General features: G+C 35.1%; 4 protein-coding genes across 5 annotated transcripts in view; 2 read left to right on the top strand and 2 right to left on the bottom strand.

The window, feature by feature from the left end:
- The window catches only part of LOC128879779 (proline dehydrogenase 1, mitochondrial), a 26,772-nt gene extending 10,250 nt beyond the window's left edge, over positions 1–16,522 (bottom strand). The window contains exons 1-2 of the mRNA XM_054129235.1: positions 15,976–16,522; positions 2,261–2,469 (exon numbers count right to left, since the gene is read on the bottom strand). Of these exons, the coding sequence (XP_053985210.1) occupies positions 2,261–2,469; positions 15,976–16,281 (515 nt within the window). The 5' untranslated portion in view covers positions 16,282–16,522. The remainder of the gene's footprint in view (positions 1–2,260; positions 2,470–15,975) is intronic.
- Positions 16,523–18,185: 1,663 nt separating this feature from the next.
- Positions 18,186–19,867, top strand: LOC128879488 (uncharacterized protein F58A4.6). The gene is made up of 3 exons (XM_054128668.1): positions 18,186–19,075; positions 19,148–19,262; positions 19,413–19,867. The coding sequence occupies exons 1-3, from the start codon at positions 18,708–18,710 to the stop codon at positions 19,677–19,679; spliced, it is 750 nt and encodes a 249-aa protein (XP_053984643.1). The 5' UTR covers positions 18,186–18,707; the 3' UTR covers positions 19,680–19,867.
- On the bottom strand, positions 19,861–23,142 carry LOC128879484 (bleomycin hydrolase). The gene is made up of 4 exons (XM_054128662.1): positions 22,992–23,142; positions 21,771–22,087; positions 20,863–21,690; positions 19,861–20,730 (listed from the first exon to the last, which is right to left on the bottom strand). Exons 1-4 carry the CDS (start codon positions 22,999–23,001, stop codon positions 20,515–20,517), a joined length of 1,371 nt encoding a protein of 456 aa, XP_053984637.1. The 5' UTR covers positions 23,002–23,142; the 3' UTR covers positions 19,861–20,514.
- Positions 23,143–23,234: 92 nt separating this feature from the next.
- LOC128879486 (polymerase delta-interacting protein 2) lies at positions 23,235–25,406 on the top strand. 2 transcript variants are annotated; one of them, XM_054128666.1, is made up of 7 exons: positions 23,235–23,467; positions 23,718–23,741; positions 23,812–23,967; positions 24,136–24,235; positions 24,323–24,664; positions 24,758–24,963; positions 25,065–25,406. In XM_054128666.1, the coding sequence occupies exons 1-7, from the start codon at positions 23,373–23,375 to the stop codon at positions 25,174–25,176; spliced, it is 1,035 nt and encodes a 344-aa protein (XP_053984641.1). In that variant the 5' UTR covers positions 23,235–23,372; the 3' UTR covers positions 25,177–25,406. The 2 variants fall into 2 exon arrangements, with proteins under 2 accessions (XP_053984641.1, XP_053984642.1); XM_054128667.1 differs by lacking the exon at positions 23,718–23,741.
- The last annotated feature ends 634 nt before the right edge of the window (positions 25,407–26,040 follow it).

Below are 26,040 nucleotides of genomic sequence, written 5' to 3'. Positions count from 1 at the left end.
TCTCTCTCTCTCTCTCTCTCTCTCTCTCTCTCTCTCTCTCTCTCTCTGCGTGTGCGTGTGCGTGTGCGTGCGTGTGTGTGTGTGCGTGTGTGTGTCAAAAATGATGACACACGTTCCGCAGTGATTCGAGCTTGACAAACAAAGATACCGCCATTTCGAAGGGAACTAGAAGACCAAGGAAAATTTTGTACGATCACACGTGCGCGTTAAAAATATTGATACACGTTTTTCAATGATTCAAGATTAAAAAATAAAAGATACCGCCGTTTTTAGCCGCGCGAAATTTGCTTCAGCCTGTAAGACAGATGTAAACACGAAGAAGAATTAAGAATGCCTGGAAGGTAGACGGCTCGGCGCTGTTTGGCTTCTGAAATGTTTATGACTGGGTCAAACGGTGAATGAGACAGTGGAATAAACCATGGAGCCAACAAAACAGTTAAGTCGTGTAACCATCGGGTGTCGTAGATTGATTGTTTACAGCTGGCTTCCGCGTTTCGAAAGAGATTTGACGTTTCTTTACTGTTCGAAGAATAAAGATCCTTTCGTGTGTCTAACGAGCGGCGGAGAACGGCGCGACACTTATCTCAGAACGAGGTACGAGTCGGTATCGACCAAACAAAGGGTATTTCACGAACGCGGAGTCAATTTCCATACTTTATCATAGTACTGCAGTCTCCCGGTCTCTTTAACTGTGAAGCATCGCTTTACGTGGCTTCACAGTTGGAGATTTCGCGTGCTCGAGTGTGAAAATCCATTGGTTAAATGGACCGATTGCAACCTCTTTGCTAAACAAACAAAAATAGCAATTAAAAATCCTTGCTTATTTCGAGACAATGCTGTACTTGGAATTTCTTACAAAGAACGACACTAATCCTCCCATTCCTGATCTCAACAACGTAAATAATAATCTCGACGACGATCGAACATCTATTCACAGATTTGCTGCGCAAAGTTTCATTCACGAATCACGAGCGCCTACTTCAGACGCACGTGGCAGCCTGGAAGCGATCCGAAAATGTTGCAAAGCTGCCGATAAACTAGTCTATCGACGATACGGGATAAGACAATCAAGCGTTGACGAAAATTAAGATAACCGGGCCTGATAATCTCGCTAGAAGGAATGCGAGATTTCGGCACTATTAAAGCCGACCGCATGACGCCTCCGGTCGTTGGAGGTCAACCTGAAGGTGGCGAGCACGCGAACCCGTGGTACTCGGCCATCCCGTGTTCATGCCGATGATTTTCACGTGTACAACGCGAGGCGCGAAATCTTCCGATTGGTGGAGTGTCATGGGTGACTCACGAGTGGTGTAATCTCACGTCGTGTCGAAGCTTCTTCATCAATCGGAAGCTTCGCGCCGCACGTGTAGATGCGATACCGCAACCTCTTCGCCGAATAAATAAAAATAGTGTGTTACGTAACGATGATAGCGCCGACGAAACGGGCTAATTAATTTTCGCCACTATTGTTTTCGGGCAATTTTAGTTCCTCGTTAGGGCATTATTTGAACGTTGCAGGGCCAGCTTTATTCAAACACTTTGAAATGCAGAAGTTTAAAGACGAATGAATTATGGGAAGAGCTCGGTTCAGGATGCCGAAAATGAATATCTTTTTCCTGAAATTCAATTTTTGCAACGAACAAACTTTTCAATTTTTACTTTCGAAAGTAAGTCATCATCTCCTGTAAGCTGATATTTTTTCAAGCTTGATTCAACGAATACAGGGTGTCCCAAAAATGTTGGAGGTCCTTGAAAATGGTGGTTCAGGGGATGATTTGAAACAACTTTTTCCTTAGCGAAATTGTTGTCCGAGGCTTCGTTGAGGAGATATTAACGGAAAACACTGACCAATCAGAGCGCGCGGATACCGTCGGAGCGGCCGCGGTAGGCGTGGCTACGCGCTAGGTAGCCGCTCTCGTACGCGAACAAGTGACTCGACGTGCATCGAAGGATATTGACGCGGCCGCTCAGCGCGTAGCCTTCGCTACCGCGGCCGCTCCAACGGTATCCGCGCGCTCTGATTGGTCGGTTTGTTTTTATTAATATCTACTTAACGAAACCCCATCCGACATTTTTGCAAAGGAAAAAGTTGTTTCAAATCACCTCCCGAACCACCCCTTTCAAGGACTTCCAACATTTTTGGGACACCCTGTATAAACATTTCTCTGAGCCCATTTCTCGAGGGCGTATATACACCCTTCGGAGTCAAAGGGTTGACGAATGAGAATAGAACGATAGGATTGCTATTTTTATGACGTACTGTATTTCACGACGTTCAGCTTCCTCTTGCGAGATATCCTCTTCGACGGAGTAATCAAGGATGGGCTTAACACCGAATTGTCGTAACCTATCCAGGACAGGAGTGATCTGCACCTCGTCTTCGCCGGCGACAAAGTGACCGTAAAATGTCGCCTTCATAAGCTTCGTGAAAAGCTTCTCGCCTAACACCTGTTTGGCGATTTTCATTAACTGAAACAGAGAAACGAACGTTTTTTAAAATAAATATATATATATATATATATTTTTTTTTTTTTTAAATAAACTACGAACATTATCGCAGTTACATCACGGGACCACAACGTAAGATCAAAGTTTAAATTTTTTTCATCCTTTGGAATTTTTTGCATACCGGTTACGCAACCCTAATGCTAAATAACATTGTGCACGACATGTTTCCGATTTACCTTGGTCGCTTTTGCAATAAAAATCCGCGTTACGCTGCCTTTACTGCAGGAATGATTTGCAATAAAATCTCGAATTCTTTGCAGAATTATTTCAGCCACTTATTCAGGTACAAGTTGCGCGCTAGGGTGGTTCTTAAAAAAAGTGACTTTCGACGTAATAACAATATGACTGGAAACGGCGAGAATCGAGAAACAATTCCCTTTGGCACTTGACTCTTGTGATTAGGGTGATTTATTTTGTGAAACCTACCCACATCGAATCGATTACGAAACGTATTCGCAATTACGTTCAACCCTTTCGCGTTTGCATCATAAAGATCAATTGTTCTATTTCGAGGCTGCGAGACTAATTGTGCTCGTCGTCGTTCTGCTAATTTGACTCGATTAGTGAGGTGCTTTTTTTTTTCTATTATTTTCTATTATAATTATTTAAATTACTTTCCAGTAGTACCATAACTAATTTGTGGTAACTATACCACAAGATTGTAGCCATTTATATTAAATAAATACTCTACGATTATTCGAGGCCCGTCTGCTATTTAACAAGCACGCATTTGTGTGCACAATCACTTGCACTATCTCTCCTCGCGCAGTATCAACAATGCTTGAATAAATAATCAGTCGACCAAATAATAAACACTCAAGGAACGAGTCGGATCCTACGCGAAGTTTACCTTTTTTTTTTGTTAAGTAAATAAGACGTATCGCGACGCTGACACGTTAAATAAATATTAGAATAAACGTTGGTCGTCTAAAACATTTTCTAGTAAATATTATCAAATTAGATTAGACTCGAAAAATAAGAAATATTTATTCCTTTCAAGTGGGCCAAACGCAGAATCTTATCTATCGTTTCAACAATATCAATGGGCTATACTACGAGTACCGTGCAAATTTGTAGACCGCCTAGTAGTGTATACATAGTACATTACATCTTTTCAATTTTTGCCTTATTAAAAAAAAAAAACAAACAAAGGCAAAAATGAACATCTTGCGATTGACTTTCGTCTTGTCCCCCCTCTTGTTCCTTTTCGTTTCATATGGTCGAGTTTCCATATTGATTTCGTTGTAGCGAAGACGACTGACAAGTCGAGGAGCAATCATGGCACTTTCCGAATCTGGAATGAAGCCAGTTAAAATCGCAGAGCGACCCAATTGTCCTTGTACGGTAGTGTCCGGGAAGCATCCTGGCAACGAGGAAATCGCTATCGAAGAAGAATGCGAAAAATGAGGGGGGGCGCGATACTTTTCTTGCGAAAAATATTTCTTTTGAAGAAGAAAACGAAAACCTTTTGAAGAAGAAAACGAAAATCTTTTGAAGTGAAAGTCGTTCGACTAATATTACTCAAATTGCCACCTGAGCGCAATGTTCATACTAACGAGCAGTATTTACAAGAACGGTCGGTTGGATACGACGCGACGTCTACCGTTTATGTAGCCGTGATAACAGAGTATTACGATGATTATTACAGTTTGCCAATGTTCTATATGCTCGCTGATAAATTCACAATAGGTAAACAGTGGCCAATGAGTTGGCAAAGAAAATATTCTAGCATCGAGACGAACGCAAAGAAGTGATTTAAAAATTCCCTGATTTCCAGTGAAGTTTATTAGATTCTTCCTTATTTAGAAATTTTATTCGCATGCTTCAAATATTTCTAGTTTTGATTATATTTTAATTATATATTCGTACATGTGTTTGTTTTAGATCTTAAAGAAAGTATTATTTTTATTACAAAGCAAACATATATATAGCTAACCCTTATTATAGGAAATACAAGTTACTATGGCAAGTGAGAATCTGAATTTGAATTTTGATATTTAGAATTTTGGTTTAGGGGCACCGTTGATCTCCCTCAGGTCAGGCTACAGCATGCAAAAGCAAGTTTTCACCAATCTTTGTGGTGCTTATCGATTATTCTAGGTACAATGTGATACTGAACAATATGCACTATTCAGAATCATAGCCATAATCCATCACCACGATTTATTCATCGAATCTAAACATAGCCATCTTATGGCATAATCTGGCTCCCTTGTATACGGTATGTAAGTAAGTATACCTAGTGGTTCTCAGAAATCCCTAGGGTTATATTGAATTTTTTCCGACATTTTATTATAAGTTGATCATCTAACGTCTTGTCGATTTTTACTACTATTTTTCCAGTATTTATATAATTTTTGCAATGTCGAAACGCACACTTGTTCCTCGACGCTATTAACGCGCGAAAGTCTGTGAATATTTTATCGAAACGCAGTACTTTTACTGAACGTGTATAGTGGAGGCAGGGTCGATACCTAATGTGGTAGCACAGAAGCCAAGAAAAATGAGAGAGGAAAGCTGTGCAGCACTATAAACACGAACAATTGAGTTTCAAAAGCATTTCGTGACTGACAACCAACGTACACTCTAAAACAACGTTTGTTTCCAAATAAAAAGAAATACTTCCTTTAATGTAAAAAAGGAACGCTATAAAAACCAACAATTTTAGTTTCCTTTGTAATAAAGAAAATACTTTATTTAAGATCCGAAGCAAACATTTATTGCTTTCGATCTCGAAATAATCTTAACAATTTTAATTAATTGTTAATCTTAATTTCGGAACGTTTATTGAGCAGGTATGTATTTATCTGAGGCGATAACAATGAACAATAAACATTTAATTTGTCCAGTTTCTAAACCCTCCTCGAAGCTTAATAAGGGTTAGACTTAAACACAATTAATTGTTAATCTTAATTTAAGAACGTGTATCGAGCCTAAAGCTGTTTATCTGAAACGATGACAATAGACTTTGGAAAATACCACATAAATTCAACAACATTTAATTTGTTCAATTTCTAAACCATTTTCGAAGCTTTATAAGCGTTAGATTTGAATACAATTTTAATTCATTGTTTATCTATATGACAATAACTCCGAAGAATATCGTTCTGATTCGCCAAGAAAAATGCTGCTTAAAGAAAGCTGAGCACTCATAGATAAATTGTGGTCTTCTCAATAATGATACGGCAAATCATTTGCAGAAATTAGAAGTGCTGTACAACTAATCTCCCATCGTACAAAACGATAAAAAAGAATTTTAATCCTCGGTTAAATTGTAACGATATCAGTAATGGAAAAGCCTAAGTTAACTCCTCGAGTGCCATTGTTGGATCATCTAACGTCTTCCACGAATCGTTCGATAATGACCATTACAAATATCAACTTGACAAGTAAGGTGTTTCACAACTATGTTACCGTCTATTTCCGCATCTCGTCGCAATTCGCACAATAAAAACGTTACATAAAAATCCTTGATTTAGGAGAACACGTTGCAAAAATCTTCCTAACTGTTCGGTCTTTAAATGTACTGTTGAGTTTGTTTAGATTATTTGGAATACGCGTGCGTACGTAAATGACGAATTAACAGCTCTTTTTTTTTTTTTTTTTTTAACAAGTGTAACTTTGCACCAACTACTAGTTAGACCTGGGTTAAAATAATGTTACTTGAAGTATTGTTTCAATATTATTTCAAATGACACGTTACTTTATAGATAAATTGATGGTCGGTAACTTTGACTAGTTTCAAATTGAATGTACAATGCTTAAAACAATATACGAAGAAATGAAAAATTTACACGTCCCTGAACTCCACGAGCAAGAAAAATAACATGCCAATGACGGCATTTGATCGTTATCGTGATAATAATATTCGATAGAAAGAGGAATTACATACTTCGCGTGATAACGATTGCTTACCACTGTGTACACAAGTGTACCGTTCGAATCTAAGAATACATTACGTTTTCGATCGATTTCTGCGCGACATCAGAATTTTCGAACTCGAGACCAAACTTTACACGCGTCTGATAAAAAGGCACTGATTACGCTTATTGCGCAGAATACGTCGAAGAGGCTGATTGAAAATCAGATTCCGTTCTGCTATGATCGATTGTGAAATCAATGAACGGATTTCCGAGTATATTTTATTTATGGAGCGGCTTATCGCTACAACACCACGATTAGGGTTCAAGATTTTAATTTTCGTTTTCGTAGATTAACGAAACGTACACCTGAGCGATTACTCATCCGTTTTGTTAGAGATTATGGACTGGAGACAAAGTAAGCAAATATAGTGGAATTAATAAATAAAACAATGGAATTGATAGTGTGTCACAGACCTCGTATATTAAGGGGGTATTCTAGTCTAGAACATTCAAAATATCGATTTTCTTTTTGTATTTTCTTCAACAAGTTAACTTTTAAAAATATATCTGCCAAAGGGTTTTGTGGAATTCAGAAAATTCACGAAGTTATCTCCAGTTCATTTGGATACTGCATTTTAAGTTTCTTTGCACTTTTACCTGTAAAAGATTGTGAAATATGATTGAATATGTATGCAAAGGCTTTTGTATAAATTTCTTATAGATTAAAAAACAAAAGTCCTCAGAAAGAACTAAAAATTGACGATCTAGACTAAAACAACCCCGTAAGTAAATATCCGAGGCAAACGTGTTTCAAATCAAACAGCTTGTAATGAATACTACAAAAAGATTCCCAACGAAATTGGTCGGGAGATATCGAAAGAATTCCACGACAAATCCGACGTGTTTTTGTATCTGCAAAACTAGAGTAGCACGCCCCGACGCCGACGCCTGGACAATCGAGTGCGTCGGCTGTATCGATTCACAGCATTGAATTCTCTGACCTGCATTCGCGGAACTGCACCGACAGTCCAAATCGTTCAGCGAAAACCGAGTTTAGATTACAGGCTCCAATCGCGATAGGCGACAATCGGAGTCATGGGTGTACGTTACGCTGATAAACATTTACTAGGAGAGCTCATTCACTCCACGCTTGTGTGACGAAAATAAGAAGGGTTGTGACAATCGCGTACATTGTTGCGAGGAGCCTGGATTTGTTTTCTATACAATTAGTAATGGTGTAAACCAACATTCGTGACACACTGCGTAACAAAAGTATAGGAACACGAATTTTTTAGATGTTCCGTGAATTTTAACAAAACTTCACCCGATCCTTTTTGATTAAATATGTATCGTATAAGCCTATTTCGATTTAAATTGACCAATCTTGATATTTAAATGTCTATTAATTTTACGAATTATTCTTTGAAAGATGCCTCAATGGTTAAACCTTAAAATGGTTAAATTTGTATTCTATTACTCGGGTGTCTATGTATACAGGGTGTCCCAAAAATGTTGTAACACCTTGAAAGAGGTGATTCGGGAGGTGATTTGAAACAACTTTTTCCTTAGCGAAAATGTTGTCCGAGGTTTCGTTGAGGAGATATTAACGAAAAACATTGACCAATCAGAGCGCGAGGATGCCGGTTGAGGGTAGGCTACGCGCTAGGCGGCCGTGCTCATACGCTACCGCGAGCGCTCCATCGACATCCTCGCGCTCTGATTGGTCAGTGTTTTCCGTTAATATCTCCTCAACGAAGCCTCGGACAACATTTTCGCTAAGGAGAAAGTTGTTTCAAATCACCTCCCGAATCACCTCTTTCAAGGTGTTACAACATTTTTGGGACACCCTGTATATACAGAGTAGAGGTGATTTGAAACAACTTTTTCCTTAGCGAAAATGTTGTCCGAGGCTTCGTTGAGGAGATATTAACGAAAAACACTGACCAATCAGAGCGCGAGGATGCCGGTTGAGGGTAGACTACGCGCTAGGCGGCCGCGCTCATACGCTACCGCGAGCGCTCCATCGACATCCTCGCGCTCTGATTGGTCAGTGTTTTCCGTTAATATCTCCTCAACGAAGCCTCGGACAATATTTTCGCTAAGGGGAAAGTTGTTTCAAATCAACTCCCGAATCACCTCTTTCAAGGTGTTACAACATTTTTGGGACACCCTGTATAGATTTGAATATCGACGAAAGTCAATGGGATTGGAAATCGTTCACAGGAGGTTCAGCAGTTCAACGATTAACGTCTGTTACACTTAAAACTTGACGAGCACTTAACACGTTTAATCTCGTGTGCCTCAATGTACTATGCTGACTTCAGCAATTTACGATCGCTTCTCTCGTCAGGCGTTAATCTTATTTGGCCAATTTTTTATGCAATGTTAATGAATCGAGGCAATCCGTTCCGCTGAGCGACATAGCATGATCGGAACGTTACTTTGTGAATATTTAAGCAAAATGTACTTCCATTAACGTTTAATTGTGATTTAATAGACACACTTCATTTGAATATTCATGCAGAACTATGCATTTTTGATAAGCTGAAAGAAATGTTAGCTTTTTGAGGTAGCTTTAAGGTAGACATTTTATATTGTCGACAAATAATCCAATTTAATTCAAGCAATTTGATTTCTTTAATATACATATATATAATAAGAGAATTATTCGTATTATCATTCTTTGTCTATTCTGTTGTAAATACATTTATAATACTGTTATTAAATCAGCAGTATTATAAATGTATTTACAGAATTAAAATCCACATAAAAAGCTACCATTCTCTTTCTACGTTTCAAGAAATTCAAAATCTGTGTTTTCCATCTTCAATCATTCTAATTGAGTCAATCGTCAAGTTTTCTCCCAATAATTCTGTTTTGATATTCCTTTGTTTACAATCTACACATTTGTCATCGAACCAGCTCGTGTTCGCCTTTCATTCTGATAATATCTGATTTTCGCCTAATTCTGCCAAGTAATACCTACTCAACACCTTTGCGAGGCATCGTGACGCAATCGTCTCCGTTAATTTATCCAGAATTCATAATCAGCCGAGATTACTTCTGTCTGGCGCTGATATTGTCATGCATATTGCCTATTAATAACGACGAATGATTAATTTGATGTATCGACTCGCGTTATCTTTTACGAGCGACAATTGATCGTAAATCGTGTATGTGTAACTTATTCGGCTACATGTTCGGTGATAAGACGAGGTCTTACAAAAAAATTTGTGTATGTTCATTAATTGCAGTGGTTTAAATACGATTGCAATTAATTGCTAATGAGATATCGGTCAGTATCGGCGGGCATGACTAATGGTTGACCCTTTGGACTTCACGGATACATTTTTTTTAATAAATCGAAACACCAAACCAGACGACTCGACCTATGCACTTTGAATTTTCATGTGTAATTGTTTAATTATTAATTGTAAGGCTTGATCAGATTTTATTTTGAACTGTATGCGAGGAAACAAGGAAAATCCCGAGAAATAATCGTTTCGTTACGAGACATTAAAAATTGCATTAATTGCTGGCAAATTAGCCAAATTAAAATTCGCGAAAATTTCGAGGAAGTTAAAATTTTGTTTCGAGACTGTTGAAAATTAGATAATTTAACATTTGTCGTATTTCATTTTTCAATCTGTCCAAATTCAGAAATCCTATCCAAATTTATTGTCATTGCCGCCTCACCTTCGAAATTAACTTTTTCAGTTCCTTAACCCCTAGCACTATTTTCACGAGTATGAGTCGTTTTTGGGGAACGTTACGTGACGACCAACGCGTTAAGGACGTGTTTCGTAGCGTGAGTTTTGCGAAAAGGGACAACGACTGCGATTGGCTTACATGTACGAACGACGCAGCCGGTAGTCGCGATGTTTATGGAAAGATTTCGAAAGAGTGCAATATCGTCTGGCAACCGTCTGACTGACTCTCGAGCGCCCCGAGGTAACGGTCTACAGTCCACTTTGAGTCAGCCATTCAGGGTTACACCGTGTCTGGGTTAGGTGTAACGAACGTAGGAATATGTACAACGGTGCATATAAAGTCTCGCCGTTCCTATCTCTCTTTCGCGCTTTTTACCTAACGACGTATCTTACGACTTTTGATCTCGCGTGGAGACAATATACACTGCGTATCAGTGTCTCGAAACAATTTTTCATCGAAACCAATTATACTACGATAATTGGTATAAGACAATAATAAAATTGTATATGTAATTATTAGGTTGTCCTAAAAGATTCTTTCGTGAGTTGCATTCAATTATTTCTTGTGGCAGTGTTTATATAAATAGATAATCTAATTTCTTAGACATTGATGCTGTAACAGTAACGAAGCGAAACGAATCGTACACAATCCAGTAATGTAACATAAAACATAAAAATATTGTGTATATATTAATTATTAATAAAACGAAAGAAACTTTCGAGACAACCTAATGTATACTTAATAAAAGATAAGAATGGTGGTCCCTGAAAATGAATAAATATTTACATTGGCCTTAAGTATATGGGATTTGTTGAACATGGAAAATTAAAGATTCTTGTCTAAACCTTCGAAGCTTAACCATTTCCTCATCGAACAGTTTTCGCAGAGCTATACTTAAGACGATTGAAAATGAGAGATATCTGCAGATTACAAGTGAAGAGGCCTATCAGTCCATATTGCTCCACGTGTTATCAAAGACACATGTAATTTGGCACTATCAAGAGCTATGAAACGACAAGTTTCTTATCTGCTACGGAAGCACGTGTCTCCTTTGGGACTTCGTTTAGGTCACTGATGGGTAATCATGCGACCTTTTGGAATGTTAGGTTGCGACTATCTTCGAATATTTTCTCAAGTGCCTTGTTCGTTTACTGAGATTATACGTTCTCGAATGACGAATGATTTAATTACGTAAAACTTAAAAGTCGTCGCTCTTGGAGCAAGATATTAAAGTAGTAAACGTTCTTATCGATCTACCCATTGTTCTACAGTTGGCCAGTTGCCATTTTTTCTCCCTTACCCCGGAGACAATTGGGAACAAAATTTAGATTAGCACGAAAACTGTTATGTCGGTCAACGGTGACCTCCATTTTGCATTAGCGAAATACTTGCGAACTTATAATTCAACTTGTCTATAAAAATTATTTATCGCTTCCTCGGTCGAAATGAAGCATATTTCGTCAAATAGCACGGAGGGCTAACTTTTATTATTTGCGAGGAAAAAATTCCTGAAGAAAAGAAAGAAAAATGGTATAAAAATAAAGCGATCCTTTTATTTTTATACTTAGGTAAGCGTCCCTTTGTAATGTTAGCGAAATGGACGAAATTGATTTTACTGTAGCTGAAGGGATGGTGAGGGTAAAATAAGAAGAAATAGGTAGAATAGATAGAGAGCAGCTGAAAGAGGAAAAGGTGAGGTGGAACAAGGCCAGGGTAGGTTCAATAAGTGGTGTAAGGTGATGAAGAGAGAAAGGTGTCACAGTATTTGAAGGATGGGAGAGAGCAGGTAGAGTAGAATAGCGAGATTTAGGCTAAAACGAGGTAAGAGATGCTATCGAGTGCAGGAGTATAAGATGGCCAGAACAGTGACGTAACTAGAAATTTAGCAAGGGGGTAGCGTGTACGAAAACAATCACAATTCGTTACAACAAATAGAACTTCGAAATCGTGTTTTTAAATTAAAATTGAAACAATGTAATGTATAGTAAATTTTACATTGGATATTTCTCGAGATGTAATAAATCTACCAGAAAGTGTTACGTCAGGTTAACATTCTGGATTTTCCCGGATTAAAGAATTCCGTTTGAGATACCAAATAATTATCGATATACAGGGTGTCCCAAAAATGTTGGAGGCCCTTGAAAAGGGTGGTTCAGGGGGTGATTTGAAACAACTTTTTCCTTAGCGAAATTGTTGTCCGAGGCTTCGTTGAGGAGATATTAACGGAAAACACTGACCAATCAGAGCGCGCGGATACCGTTGGAGCGGCCGCGGTAGGCGTGGCTACGCGCTAGGTAGTCGCTCTCGTTCGCTACCGCGGCCGCTCCAACGGTATCCGCGCACTCTGATTGGTCGGTTTGTTTTTATTAATATCTACTTAACGAAGCCCCATCCGACATTTTTGTAAAGGAAAAAGTTGTTTCAAATCACCTCCCGAACCACCCCTTTCAAGGACCTCCAACATTTTTGGGACACCCTGTATTTCACTTTTATATCTGATCGATTTGTCCCGTATCAGTCAACCGTTTCAAGTGTTCTGGTAATTGATCTCTGAGTAATACATTAATCACGTATATCGATTATTCGAACGAGGTTTCTGATAAATTGCAAAAATTGATTAAGATCCACATTCCGTCATGTATAATTTATCATCACTAGACTGCGGATCTTTATGCAAAATAAAATCTTTACAAAGGTAATTACACAAATTTACATTAGTATACTTGTATGAATAACATGAATTTTACTTTCAATGTTTCAACGTCATCAATGATCGAGATTTTTATTCCGTTGCATTGTCAGCTTCACAAAAGCCCAAGGTGAACTACACCTGTAAGTGACTTTAAACGCTAGACAATCGAAATGAAGATAATAAACCGAACCAACTTTTTGGCCAACCTAACAAATATCGTTCATTCATTCATTCATTTATTTAAAGTGCGTAACTTATTGTACAAAGTTATTGCACTATTGCTTACTTATTACTAGATAGCTTATTTCCATTCCTCTTATCATCGTCTTACACGGCTCCTCCATTGTTTTAATACTGTTTGCAATATTAAAATGAGAAGTATTTTCTATCTATTGGGGTTGCTAAGCCCGTACTGTAACAAATATCGTTACGAGCAACTGTAACCAGAGTTGAGCAAAATCCTAGATCGTAGAAAACTCAGTAACGTAACATAAAACATAAAATATTACCTACGTATTACTTACTAATAAAACGAAAGAAACTTTTGGGAGAACCTAATAAATGTAACTCTGCGCAACGATGCAAGCATATACGCGTAAAAATAGAGTTACGAATCCGAACGTTTCGTTTACCATACGAGGATTAGCTACCAAGCGTCCATTTACCTAATTGTCGCGATCATTGTGGATATTGTTACATTTAACGAAGATTTTCGTCCCGCCGACTAATTGTAGCCACCTTTTTTGTCGAGCACGTAAATAGAATCCGGTGATTCACTCTTCCTACCTAGAACGTCTCACAGCCGTATTGATTATTATTGATTTTTGGAGTGCGACCGCGTTTCGCAGTCTCTCGCCTTTAGTCGCCACGCTCGTCGACTGCATTCGACGAATTTTTTAACGATGGAACACGACGATGATCGTTTCGATCGTTCATTAGAAAATGGTTACGGTGGCCTAGGATAGGGCGTTTCGAACGTAGTTCGAAAGTTCGTTTGATTTGCTGACTTTAATTCGATTGTATGTCAAGTAAAGTTTGAAAAGTATTTTTTAATATTTAAATGAACCGTAGGAAAGGAAATTGAAGTTGATATTGTTAATATAAATATATTAATATAATATTTGAAGAGTAAAATAAAAAGTTAGGCTCAATTTTTGCAGGTAACCTTTGGAAACACTTCATTTTGCATAAAGATTCGCGGTAATTACTGTGATCGAGCAAGAGTCGACGCGAGATCGCATACTCGATGTAAATTGAAATCTATGATATAACATATGTACACGTATCAAAGGCGAGGATCAACGTGTCATGAATATAGGCGAGACCAATTCGATATAAACTGCTAACGATCAAAATTTTAATTTATTAGACAAAGTACATTGTATTATACAAAATATATTTATAATACAAAGTACGAAAAGGATAATAAGCGAGAAACCAAATTAATCCACGTATATTAAATCATTTGACGACGTATTAATTGAACGAAAGTGAGAATTTTGTTATTAATCGTGTTCAATTTCAAGTTACATAGCAAAGTTATACACATAATTATTAATTAACATTAGGCTGATAAATATTTAGAAACACGAAGCGTGGATAGAATTCGTAAAATTCATGTAAAAGAATGGTCGATCGCGAAAATCGATTGTATATCAACTGCTACCACGCATAACCTCGTCGAGCAAGTATAAAATAGTAAGAAAAATACAAATGAAAAATTGATGCACACGAAAGCGTACGAGCCGCGGGGATTTTAACGATTACGTGCTCGTACAGATCGTTCCTAGGAAGTTACGTAATTGGTCGGTGGTACAAGTTTGTGGCAAAATTGCCAGGTCGATTCAATGTACATATTAAGCATTACTAAAATCAATAACGCGCCATGCCACGTCGTCGTACATAGAAAACGCGTGCGAATAACGACGCTCTTAATAAAAGGTCACTGTCCTACCTACAATTAATAAAAAATTACAGTCCCCGTGAAATCCGGTTAACGAACCATTTTCTGTCGTCGGGATTTTCAACCGAAGCGTTTCGCATTCATTACATACCGTCAACGATGCTTTCAATCCCAGACGGTTTTTTCTTTCCTGTCGTCTATACATACACATACATGCGTCTCGTATATCCTGTAATTAACAAGAAACTACGGCCGGCTTCGTTCCATTGGAACAAAGTAACGCGAATCTTATCAATCTAATCCTAACAAACCTACATTTCCATTGTACTATATTCTCTATTGCGGTACACTTAAATTGAAAAATTACTAGAATGCCCGCTGCAGGAACTGTTGAAACTATACGCATGTAATTCATATCTGCATACCACACTTATTTGCTTCGAAGCAATTTCGATAATGGAATTGGAATTGTAAGAGGAATTTTTATAAGGGACGATTTCGTTCATTTTCCTTGGACGGGATACCTAGATTTATTTATCATGCGCCAGTCGAAACAGATATACGACACGAATTAATTCCTAGGACTATCTTTGACAAATCGATATTCTAGACCGACTACTAAATCGCGAGAAATAACCAGAATCGAGAATTTGGCAGAGTTGAAACTAAACAACGATAAAAATCTGTCAAAACGATACCACTCGCTGATTATGCTAACGAATTCTGTACGATTGGTTGACTTGAATTTTAATGGGGAAAATGAAATTTTTAGCGTAGCGCTCGAATGCCGTAGCAGCCGGCACGGAAACGTATGGACACGGATACGGTAAAATTCCAGAGAACATACTTGAACGTCTCGTCATTTTTCAAATGTGTTAAGAGAAATAAAAGAATTCTGCTGATAATAATTCTTCCGACTAATTCATTTATGACGAGCATACTACATATAAATTACGTATAAGTCATCGTATAGGACACATACGTGCGTAGGTGAACTCGGAAGAGGTTACCTATAAAGTATAGAGCTTGCTTACATATTTCTTTAAAATATAAGACGAGGAAAAAATTCTACGAATAATAATTCTTCTAATTAATTCATTCACGATAACCATATTGCGTATAGGACACATAGATACATGGAACTCATAGGAGCTTACTTGTACATTTTTGAAAATATATTACGAGGGTCAGAAAAATTCTTGTAACTAATTTATGACAAGGATAGAACGTATAATTCACGTATACATGTAACGTCATCGTATGGGACACATACATGCACAGATGAAGTAGGAGCTTACCGTCATATTGTGCTCGGCGATATACCCGATCGAACATAGTTGATACACAACGTAAGCACGCAGAAGCTCTTTGGTAGTTTTGCTTTTGAAAGAGGCTACTGGATCGTTAAACTTCAAATCCAAGGGGTCGATCTGTCGAGGAACCGGCTTCACGTTAGCAGCAGCGCCAGTGTATTCACGTTCGTGCACCTGCACCAACTGCACCGATGGCTTCGTTACGTTCTCGAGAAACCCGATGGGAAGTGGCACACACTTCCTTAGCTTTTTACCGGCACTGCAACGCGGCACCGTTCTCAAAAACGCCATACCTTACCGTCGCGTGTCTAATGTAAAAAATGTCAGCAACGAGACGCTGCACTTATCAAATGTATCGCAACCTGTCTAATGCTATTACCAATCAATGTTCACTGAGAAACAAACGAATTAAAATACGTGAATGTACCACTGTAAAACGTAGATTTGAGTAAAGCTATTTTCTCAGTGACAAACGGGGTAAATCCAACCTGCCACGATCGAGTCGGAGACCCCAATACCAATAGAGGTATCTCGTCAAAGCTTAGGCCGAATCGTAAGGTGGGGTACTCGTAGACACCCAGCGACGTACTAGTCAAACGCTTACCTCGCGACAATTCTCTTTAAAATACTAAATTTACACGAAATGCGTGTTCAAAAACTACTTTAAAATGCGTACAAATTTTTCGCGACGATTCATTTTTCATTTCGTTGTAAATATTAACGGCAAATTAAATTTCAATTGCCACACGTTGCCCCAACTACTATACTGCAACAATAGATACCGGCGTTCTGATTGGTTCGCCGCAGAGGTGTGTTCGGATTGTTGAATCTGACTGGTCGGTGAAATTTTGGGAAATGCCAATAACTGCGCGGTGGTGCGACGCGCACAGTGACGTAACACGCTTTCGTGTTGCCCTACGTTATATCGTACAAAATTATTTGTTTATTTAAAGCATATGTTATAGTAATGAATTATTTTAGTAATGTTTATAAAATAACATTTCTTACACATTATTCTCGGGGCACTTTTAAGTAATTGTGAAAATTGTAACAATTTTAAGGAATAATTGAATCGTTTTCAACAATAAATCATTTATATAATATTCTTTAGCGAAAATAATTACAATTTTCAGATACCAGAATATCTTAAAAATATTTACGTAGATTTAGAAAATTTTTACATAGTTACATAATAGTAATATATAAAAGTGTAAGAGCTAATTAAAATACAAGGTTGACTTGAATTTTCTTTTGAAACTAACACAATTACGAAGAAAAATATACAAACCAATCGATTAACAAGTTATTACTAACTAATAAATATTCAAAATCATTTGTATGAATATGTATATGTATACATATTGTTTAGAAATGGACTATTTTCTACATTACTAAATACAGGGTGTCTCAAAAATGTTGCAACACCTTGAAATGGGTGATTCGGGAGGTGATTTGAAACAACTTTTTCCTTAGCGAAAATGTTGTCCGAGACTTCGTTGAGGAGATAATAAGGGAAAACACTGACCAATCAGAGAGCGCGCGTATACCGTTGAAGCGGCCGCGGTAGCGAAGGCTACGCGCTAAGCGGCCGCGTTCGTACGCGAACAAGTGACTCGACGTGCATCGAAGGACCTTGACGCGACCGCTCAGCGCGTAGCCTTCGCTACCGCGGCCGCTCCAACGGCATCCTCGCGCTCTCTGATTGGTCAGTGTTTTCCGTTATTATCTCCTCAATGAAGCCACGGACAACATTTTCGCTAAGGAAAAAGTTGTTTCAAATCACCTCCCGAACCACCGCTTTCAAGGTGTTACAACATTTTTGGGACACCCTGTATTTAAATAAACGAAAGTATATTTAGAGTTTCATTTTTCAGAGAAAAATGTGTCTAGATTATAATTACAAGTGTTAAAATGCAAAGACTGAACAAATGCAAGACTGACACATTAGGTGTTATAGACAAGTTACAAATAAATGTAATTATTAATTGTATAATATAAGGGTTACATTATAATGTAATACATGAATTGATTTTTAATAATTTTTATGAACACCACAATTTTTTAACCATTTCAGTTAAATTCAACAATAATATCACAATATTAAAAGGATTATACTCGACATTCTAAAAAGGTTCATTACATTCTTTGAATATTACTATGAATATCTCTATACAATTCAATTGAATTTCATACACGTATCGTGTGTCAAGTTTGCATCGTTTTTATTTTGCCAGCTAAATGTTTTATTCGAAAATTTCAAAAGTAAAATCCATTTCGTTGAATGATTTGCATTCTATCACGTTATCTTTAATATCCTGCTTTTTAATGATACGTAATATAGTACTACGTACTGTACCGTATACATAAGTATTATATATGTTATGTACAGTCAATTAAATTTCTAACCTAACATCGTGCACTGAGAAGTTTGTGTAGCAAATACGATATTCAGAAATGCATGAAGGTGCTGTTGGATGTATATGTCGGTTTAATTATTTTACAGAACACGTACTGCCTGTGAACTCGTTAATATAATTTGATGTACATTTTCTAACTGATATAGATCGAATGTATATATTGTAGTTGTCGTTGATATTATTTGTGATAAATATTTATAATATGTATTATTTTCATAGTTTCGTTAGAATTTCTCCATGTATAACGGAGGAAAATTTTAATACATTCAAAGAAGTGCTTATTTTTTCGAATTAAAGAAAATGGATAACACGATCAAATTGATTGTACATAGAGGTAGCACAATTTTCGACAGTGTTATTGTTACACCTTATTCTGCGATTAGATACGAACAAAAAGTGAGAGAAAAGGAAATTACAGATCAAAAACATGCGAATGCAAATAAATTTAACAATGTCAAACTAGATAAAATTTGTTTAAGTAAAAAAGGATATAATGCCTATTTTGTATCAGTGTATGTTGTAACAGTAATAAGGTCGCAAGTATATCGTAAAGCTGCATTTAATAAATTGTTACAATACTTAATGTATAAATACTCGGATAAATTAAATTTAAATGTAATCTTAATGAAATTGCGTACACCGAAGAAACAGTTCTTAGATTATAAATGGTAAAAATTAAATTATTGTTTTGTTATACAGCACAAAGTAACATCTAATAATGTATCATTTTCTTCTGTCAGGAATGAAAGGATAACACAAATGGCATTGGAAAGAAGAGAAATCAATCATGCTATGTCTTGGTTATCTACTTTAGGTGGAGCTTTTTCTGCTTTAGGAGATGAATTCCACTATTGTGTAAGATAATATTTAATGTATATTTAAAATTGATTCCACTGCGCTTTTTTTAGAAATAAATTAAGACACTTTATACTAAATAATAAGAAAACAATATAATAACATATATATTATGCCATATAAATTCAAGAATAATATATTTTTACGCAGGCTGAAGTAGCAGGAAAAATTTCTATAAGGCAGTTTCAATTAGCACTTCGCCTTGGAGATCCTCTCCTGGTTGCTCGTTGTAAATTATATAGTGCTTTAAGTTTAATTCAACAGGGTGACTTAGACGTTTCAAAAAAACTAATAATAAATATTTATAAATTTTCACTAAAACAAAATGATGTTCGCCTGCAAAACATGTGTCAAGGCATATGGGCAAAACTCAAATATTGTTACAAGTTGCAAAAAGAACGACATAAAACTTGTTAGTATTAGTCAAAATAAATCATTCTTATAAAGTTTAGAATTATGTCAATTAAAATTCGTATTTATATTCAAAAATAAATGAAATGTACAAAATATTCTTTAGAAAAACGGTTTTTTTGTAATAATTGAAAAAATAATGTTAATGGAAAGATCATACCAACAGTCAAATAAAAGATAATTGAAGTCTCTTACATCTGCAAATATTTTTATTGATTTCATACAATTATTGTTTGTTTTAATTTTTAACTATTTAAATGTCAAAATAGGACTACACATGTATCTAAATTCACAGAGTATAACTGAAAAGTCAATATACCTATTTTTCCTATAACATTAAAAATGAAAATTTCCAAGAAAATACCGTTGCAGAAAACGTATTAAATTCAATATATGTATTCCAGATATTGCAGTTAACTCAAATGTAAATAAAATCTATGGTAGTAACCAAAAACGTAAAACAAAACTTGACTTATAAATTCTAACCGAACGTTACTTCTAAAAAATAAATTAAAAATTAGATTACACAATCAATAAGTTTAAATTTTAGGAACTATGTTAAATGTAGATTGTTAATATTTTATTTAATTGTAGAAATGTATATTACTTTAATTACATCCAATAGGATTTTAGATGAGATAATTCAATATCTTATAATTTAACTTCCTAAAATTATTTCTTGATTGTTGATGAGTAACTATGAAAATGTCAAACTCTTAATTTGTTGTACTTTATTGTACCAGTGTGCTTAAAATTTTATTTTACATTCAATCTTGAATGCTTTATACACATTTTATTAATCAAAAAACTTCATATTTAAATGTTTAAGCTTACATTACTATCAGTGAGCAAGAGTACCCATAGGATCCCATGCAGGTAAGACAGTGGGTTCTTGTTCAAATACAGACAAAATATCTGCAGGTACTAATTTTTTATCGATAACTGCTTCGAAAACGAATTCGTTAAACCATTCAGCGGTTAATAATTGATACCCTTTTTGACCATGTTCATCACCCCATGAATTTTCCACTCGGAACTTCTTAATTTTGCCATCATCCTGGAGATGAAATGAGTTTTAGTACATTTTGCATTAAGAGGTTTTGAATACATAATTATATTATAAATTACTTATTTCTTAAAGTTGCCAACATATTTTCGTAAATCATTTCTTAGAATCTTATTAACTTACATCAATCGAAACAGCTGTAAATGCCATTGCATGAACCATCATAGAGTCTCCATAAAGTAATCTATCTGCTTTTGTGAGATTGACCTGAATGTTTGTTCCAAACATCAGAGAGAAATCATAAGCGTTCATATCCTCTATACCTTGTTTGCCTATTAATCTTTTGTTTACATCGCATCCAAACCATACAGGTTCATTTTGTTTGATACTTTCTGCACATAATTCCATTAATACTGAAGGTGGTTGATTATTGTATAATGTAGATCTTCCACCCACAACATTTCCTAAATAATCTATCGTATAAAGTTTTCTCCATGGATTAGATTCCCTTGGATCTGTTACTAAACATATTTTGTCATTCACATCGTAATACGGTTTCACGTATTTCTCATAAAATTCCACAGGTTTAATTGGTCCCATACGATTATAATTCTTGGACTTATCGTAATATTCCCAAGTGAACGTTTCTGAAGGTATACCCAAACAAATACCAATTATTCGATAAAGAACATGCATTTGGTCTGCGATCTCAGATTCCAGTTTGTCTTCTGATGCTCCATTCGCTACTAAATCTCTTAATACTTTAGAGTACTCTCTGAGTTTACTTTTCAAAATACTGTTCATACGGGAACTAGATTCGCAACTGTATGATTCTGGAAAACATACTTTAGGGACGAGACCATGTTTATTTATAAGGTTAACAATCATATCCCATTGTCCACCATCACAAACAGGATCGTGTAATAAAAATGATACTAAGCGGCCTTCTACTGGTTCGTGTCGTTGTGCACTTTTTACAATATTATGTAAAAAATAGTTACACCGTTCAACCTACAAAATAATGTATGGATTAGTAAACATACAATAATTACGTTTTGTATATTGAATATTGATAATATCATAACATTAACCTTATCCCAGAAAAATAGGTAAGCTTGACTAAATTCAAATTCATCCAAATTGTACTGCTTAATGAAGGCAGTTCTTATAACATTTAAAATTGAAAATAACCAACATCGCCCAGAAGTTTTTTGATTTGTCATGGGCTTCCCTTCCATTTCGATTTTATGAGTGAAAACGTGTTGGGTCTGTTCCAATACTTTTCGCGAAATACAAGCCTCGATGGGATTGGTCCTTGTACATACATTTTGTGCCAAAATGTTTTGTTTATTATCGTAAAATGCATCACGTAATTCATGTATGAATTCTGTTGTTAGGACTCCTTTTGCTAGAAGAAAAACAAAGAAAATATTAGTGATTCGACTAGAATAACATTTTAATATCTTAATTCCTTCAATTGATTGATTTATATGACTTAGTATTAGTAAATAACACTTACTTTTAAATATTACATTATCTAGCAATAATTTTACATAATATATATTTGAAAGGAATGAGTTATATTTTATGATTTTATGAATATGGTATACATATAAATGTATAGGTATGCAAATAGAAAAATTGAATCTTGAGATTATTTATTATATAATAATAGTAGTAATTTTGATTGATTTATTTTCCTATGTAATTATCTTAATTGTTATAGTCGATTATATTAGTTTACTACTATAACTGTATATATGTATTAGTATACATATATGTAGATTAGCATAGTTTTTAAAAACAGAAAAAGACATATCTATACATTAGACAATAAACTATGTTAAAAAATATGTGATAGTATGAAAAATGAACATTAGAGTATTAAAAATTTTAAATAAGTGGGTCAAAATAATTTATAGTAAACAATATTGCACATCACAAAATTTGTACACAAATTTGAATACGAAACAGTATTGTTTCTAATTTCACCATATTATTTAACATTTTAAGGAAATAATACCTCTTTCTGAACATTTTTGTTTCGTTCTCTTTGCAAAGCTATTAGGTGGCATCATGGTTAAATCATTGGTCAGACTTTTTCGTTGGTAAACAACTATCGCGTCAATAAAAAGTTTCAACAAAAAATAATAAAAACAGGGAGTGGCTGTGCAAAATTCTTAGTAAAATTGCATTTTTATAAATATGTAATGTTACATTCTCATGTACAACTTTATAATATTGTGTAAACATTAGGTGAAGAAAGAAATGTAAGGATGAAAAATATAAACAAAAATACAAGCATAACTCACAGGTACCCATCGTGATCAGCGGATTCTTCTTTTGACTGCAATGGATTCGAGGGTTTTCACTGGTTTTCACCAGGTATGTATCGTGTCGTGGACATAGACATAATATTTCCTATGTCCGTGGGCCCAACCGACTTGAACCGACTCTAGAGTAGGTTTTGCCGTGGGGAATATATACACCTTGAATCATGTGATTATCGTCATGAAAATCGGCCTTTGTCTTCTATGCGCATGTAAACAGAACGTGTACAGTCGTTATTGTAACGCAGTTAGTAAAAAGCTTCAGAAATGTCAAGAAAGCACTACATATTATGCATTTTCGATTCAGTGTTCTTTAACCTAAATTAAAAATTCCATCTCAATACAAATATTTTCTAAGAAAGTATGGAACTTGCCCGAAATTTTGTAACTAGCAAATTGAAATGTTGCCTCCTTAAATTGCCGAAAAGGACTTGTTTGTATCACGTAAGACATATCAGGTGACGTAAATTTCATATTAAATTATTGTAACAATTGTAACGAAGATATGAAATAAATTGTAACATTATTTTATAAAGTGTACTTATAAATGTAAATCGAATTAGAGAACATTGTACTCATCCTTACTTTTAAGTATAATTGTCTTATTTTTTAAATTTACGCATCCAGTTTTTTAATTAGTTTGTATATACATAGAACACAAAATGGTCATGAATATTTAATGTAAAATAAACTATTTACTATTTTTAGGAACATATTGACTAAAAATAAAAAGTATGAATTTTGAATTACATATTTCATTAGCAATCTTGTTACAATGTTATGAATAATATTCTTATTCTAGATTGGCAGAGGTAGGAAAATTAGAAACACCAAAATTGCAAGGAAAATATGAAACTGGTCAATTAATCTTACATAGAGTATTTGGATATCGTGGAGTAATATTATTTCCATGGGTAGCAAGAGTTTATGACAGAGATATTCCAAATAAAAGAGAAGAGTAAGCTTACAACAATAATTATTTATTTTAAATAATTGTTTCTAATTGTTACATGTTAATATTATCACTATTGTTGGCTAACATCAAATATATTGGATGTCTGTTGTAAGTCATCAATATATAATATAATTACATGTATATTAAATGAAAACTATCGTTTCATTGTAGAAACACAAATGGTAACTTTAATAGCGTCGAGAAAGAAGTAAAAGGTAGAACTCACACATTTTATCAGGTATTAATTGACCAAAGGGATTGTCCTTACATAGTAAGTATAATGAATACATAGATGAAAGAAACGCTAACCAACATTTTATTAATCTTATATATATTCATATGTATGTGTGTAATGTAGCGTGCCCAAACTGAAGCTGTAACATTTTTGGGTAACCATGAAAGTAGTCGCAGTTTATATGCAATACCAGGATTAGATTATGTAGCTCATGAAGATGTTTTACCTTACACTACGAATGAGAAAACTGCATTGCAACATGAACTTTTTGATAAATTTTTAATGTACCATCCAAATCGAGATCCATGTTTCGTTGCACAAGAAACTCTTAGAGCATGGCAAAAAAAGAATCACCCATGGTTAGAATTATCAGATGTACATAAAGAGACTACTGAAAATATTCGTGTTACTGTTATACCATTCTACATGGGTTGTAGAGGAAGTCAAACAACAGCTGTACATTGGGTATGTATTATAATATATAATGCAAACAGTACACACAAATTTAGTTTAAAATTAATAAAAAGTTCTTCAATTAATAAAATAAATATCATGTAGTGGCGGTACTGTATCCGTTTGGAAAATTTGGGTAATTTGAGTGTACAATTACGTGAAAGACATTGGAGAATATTCAGTCTCTCTGGCACATTGGAGACCGTCAGAGGAAGAGGTGTAGTTGGTCAAGAACCTATTTTATCAAAAGTTCTACCTGCTTTTCAGTATAGCAGTCATGTGAGTTTACAAGCTGCGAGTGGACATATGTGGTATGTAATTATTATGACATAGTTGATTCAAAATATTAGTATCAGTGTCTGTTTTCTTTCTATTTATATTTGGTGTAATACAGGTTGTTGTAATGTTTTAGGGGCACATTCAGAATGGAAAGAGAGGATGGATATGCTTTCGATTGTAGAATTCCACCCTTTTCTTTGGAATCAAAAGTAGAAGAATCATCTACACCCAACATGGATTCATAATTAAATTTAGAGCATCGTGTGATCGTATTTAAATTTTGCAATTCATTAAAAATTCACCATTACGTATGTAGTAGTAATATTTACAATACTGTCTGTAATATTTGAGTATAAATACTATGAGTAAAATTTAAGCTGTGTAAGATTTTTTGTAATTACTAAGCTTATGTAAAGCAGTGTTTTTCATAAATAATTCACTTCAAGTAAGGATGATTATAGTTACAAATACGATATTATTGTAGAGTGTTTATTTACCTGTTATTATGTAAGAAAAAATTGAAAAGAAAAAAGCTTTAGTGTCTTCTATAACCCACATATTGCGAATTCCGTATGCCATGTAATATTGTGATAATAAAACTCTGACTGAAGAGTGTTAATTAATCTCATTATTGAGTAATTAGATATTTATCTCTATGCCGTTGATTCAAAACAATTCGAGCCATTTTTTCCAAGTTATCCAGAGGTCGCTGTCTCTGGGGAGATACACCAGTGCATGAAAAACAACTGAAACTAGAAATCCAATTCTAAAATTATTAGTGTACTAACTGACAATTACAAGTTGAATTATGGTAGTTAGAATGTAAAATTACATTTGTATATAAAGAAAAGTAGATAATTTATGTATTGAACATTTCCGTGTCTGGTGGCGCCATCTAGCAGCTGAAGCTGGAAACTACACGACGAACTTGGGCGATTCGCCGAGAGATGGCGCCACAGTTTTCTATGTGGTGTTGTTTTTTTTTTTAAATTAAAAAACAATATCAGTCAATTATTAATGTACAAATCAACAATTATAAATTCGATGATGATAATTACGATATAAAATTATATGAATATGCAGAAAAAAGTAAAAAAACTTCAGTTACT

The sequence above is a fragment of the Hylaeus volcanicus genome, chromosome 7, assembly GCF_026283585.1.
Source record: "Hylaeus volcanicus isolate JK05 chromosome 7, UHH_iyHylVolc1.0_haploid, whole genome shotgun sequence".
NCBI lineage: Eukaryota > Metazoa > Arthropoda > Insecta > Hymenoptera > Colletidae > Hylaeus > Hylaeus volcanicus.
This window is presented reverse-complemented; position numbering and strand designations above follow the sequence as displayed.

What these genes read in the sequence shown, in the direction of transcription:
- LOC128879486 (XM_054128666.1), top strand. Translation starts at nt 23,373, where the DNA reads ATGGAACTTGCCCGAAATTTTGTAACTAGCAAATTGAAATGTTGCCTC. An exon ending in AAACAACAGCTGTACATTGG is followed by an intron (nt 24,665 to 24,757) that starts GTATGTATTATA and finishes AATATCATGTAG; the next exon opens with TGGCGGTACTGTATCCGTTT. An exon ending in GCTGCGAGTGGACATATGTG is followed by an intron (nt 24,964 to 25,064) that starts GTATGTAATTAT and finishes GTAATGTTTTAG; the next exon opens with GGGCACATTCAGAATGGAAA.
- LOC128879484 (XM_054128662.1), bottom strand. An exon ending in ACCTATTTTTCTGGGATAAG is followed by an intron (nt 21,691 to 21,770) that starts GTTAATGTTATG and finishes ATTATTTTGTAG; the next exon opens with GTTGAACGGTGTAACTATTT. An exon ending in TTACAGCTGTTTCGATTGAT is followed by an intron (nt 20,731 to 20,862) that starts GTAAGTTAATAA and finishes TTTCATCTCCAG; the next exon opens with GATGATGGCAAAATTAAGAA.
- LOC128879488 (XM_054128668.1), top strand. Translation starts at nt 18,708, where the DNA reads ATGGATAACACGATCAAATTGATTGTACATAGAGGTAGCACAATTTTC. An exon ending in CAGTTCTTAGATTATAAATG is followed by an intron (nt 19,076 to 19,147) that starts GTAAAAATTAAA and finishes TTCTTCTGTCAG; the next exon opens with GAATGAAAGGATAACACAAA. An exon ending in GAGATGAATTCCACTATTGT is followed by an intron (nt 19,263 to 19,412) that starts GTAAGATAATAT and finishes ATTTTTACGCAG; the next exon opens with GCTGAAGTAGCAGGAAAAAT.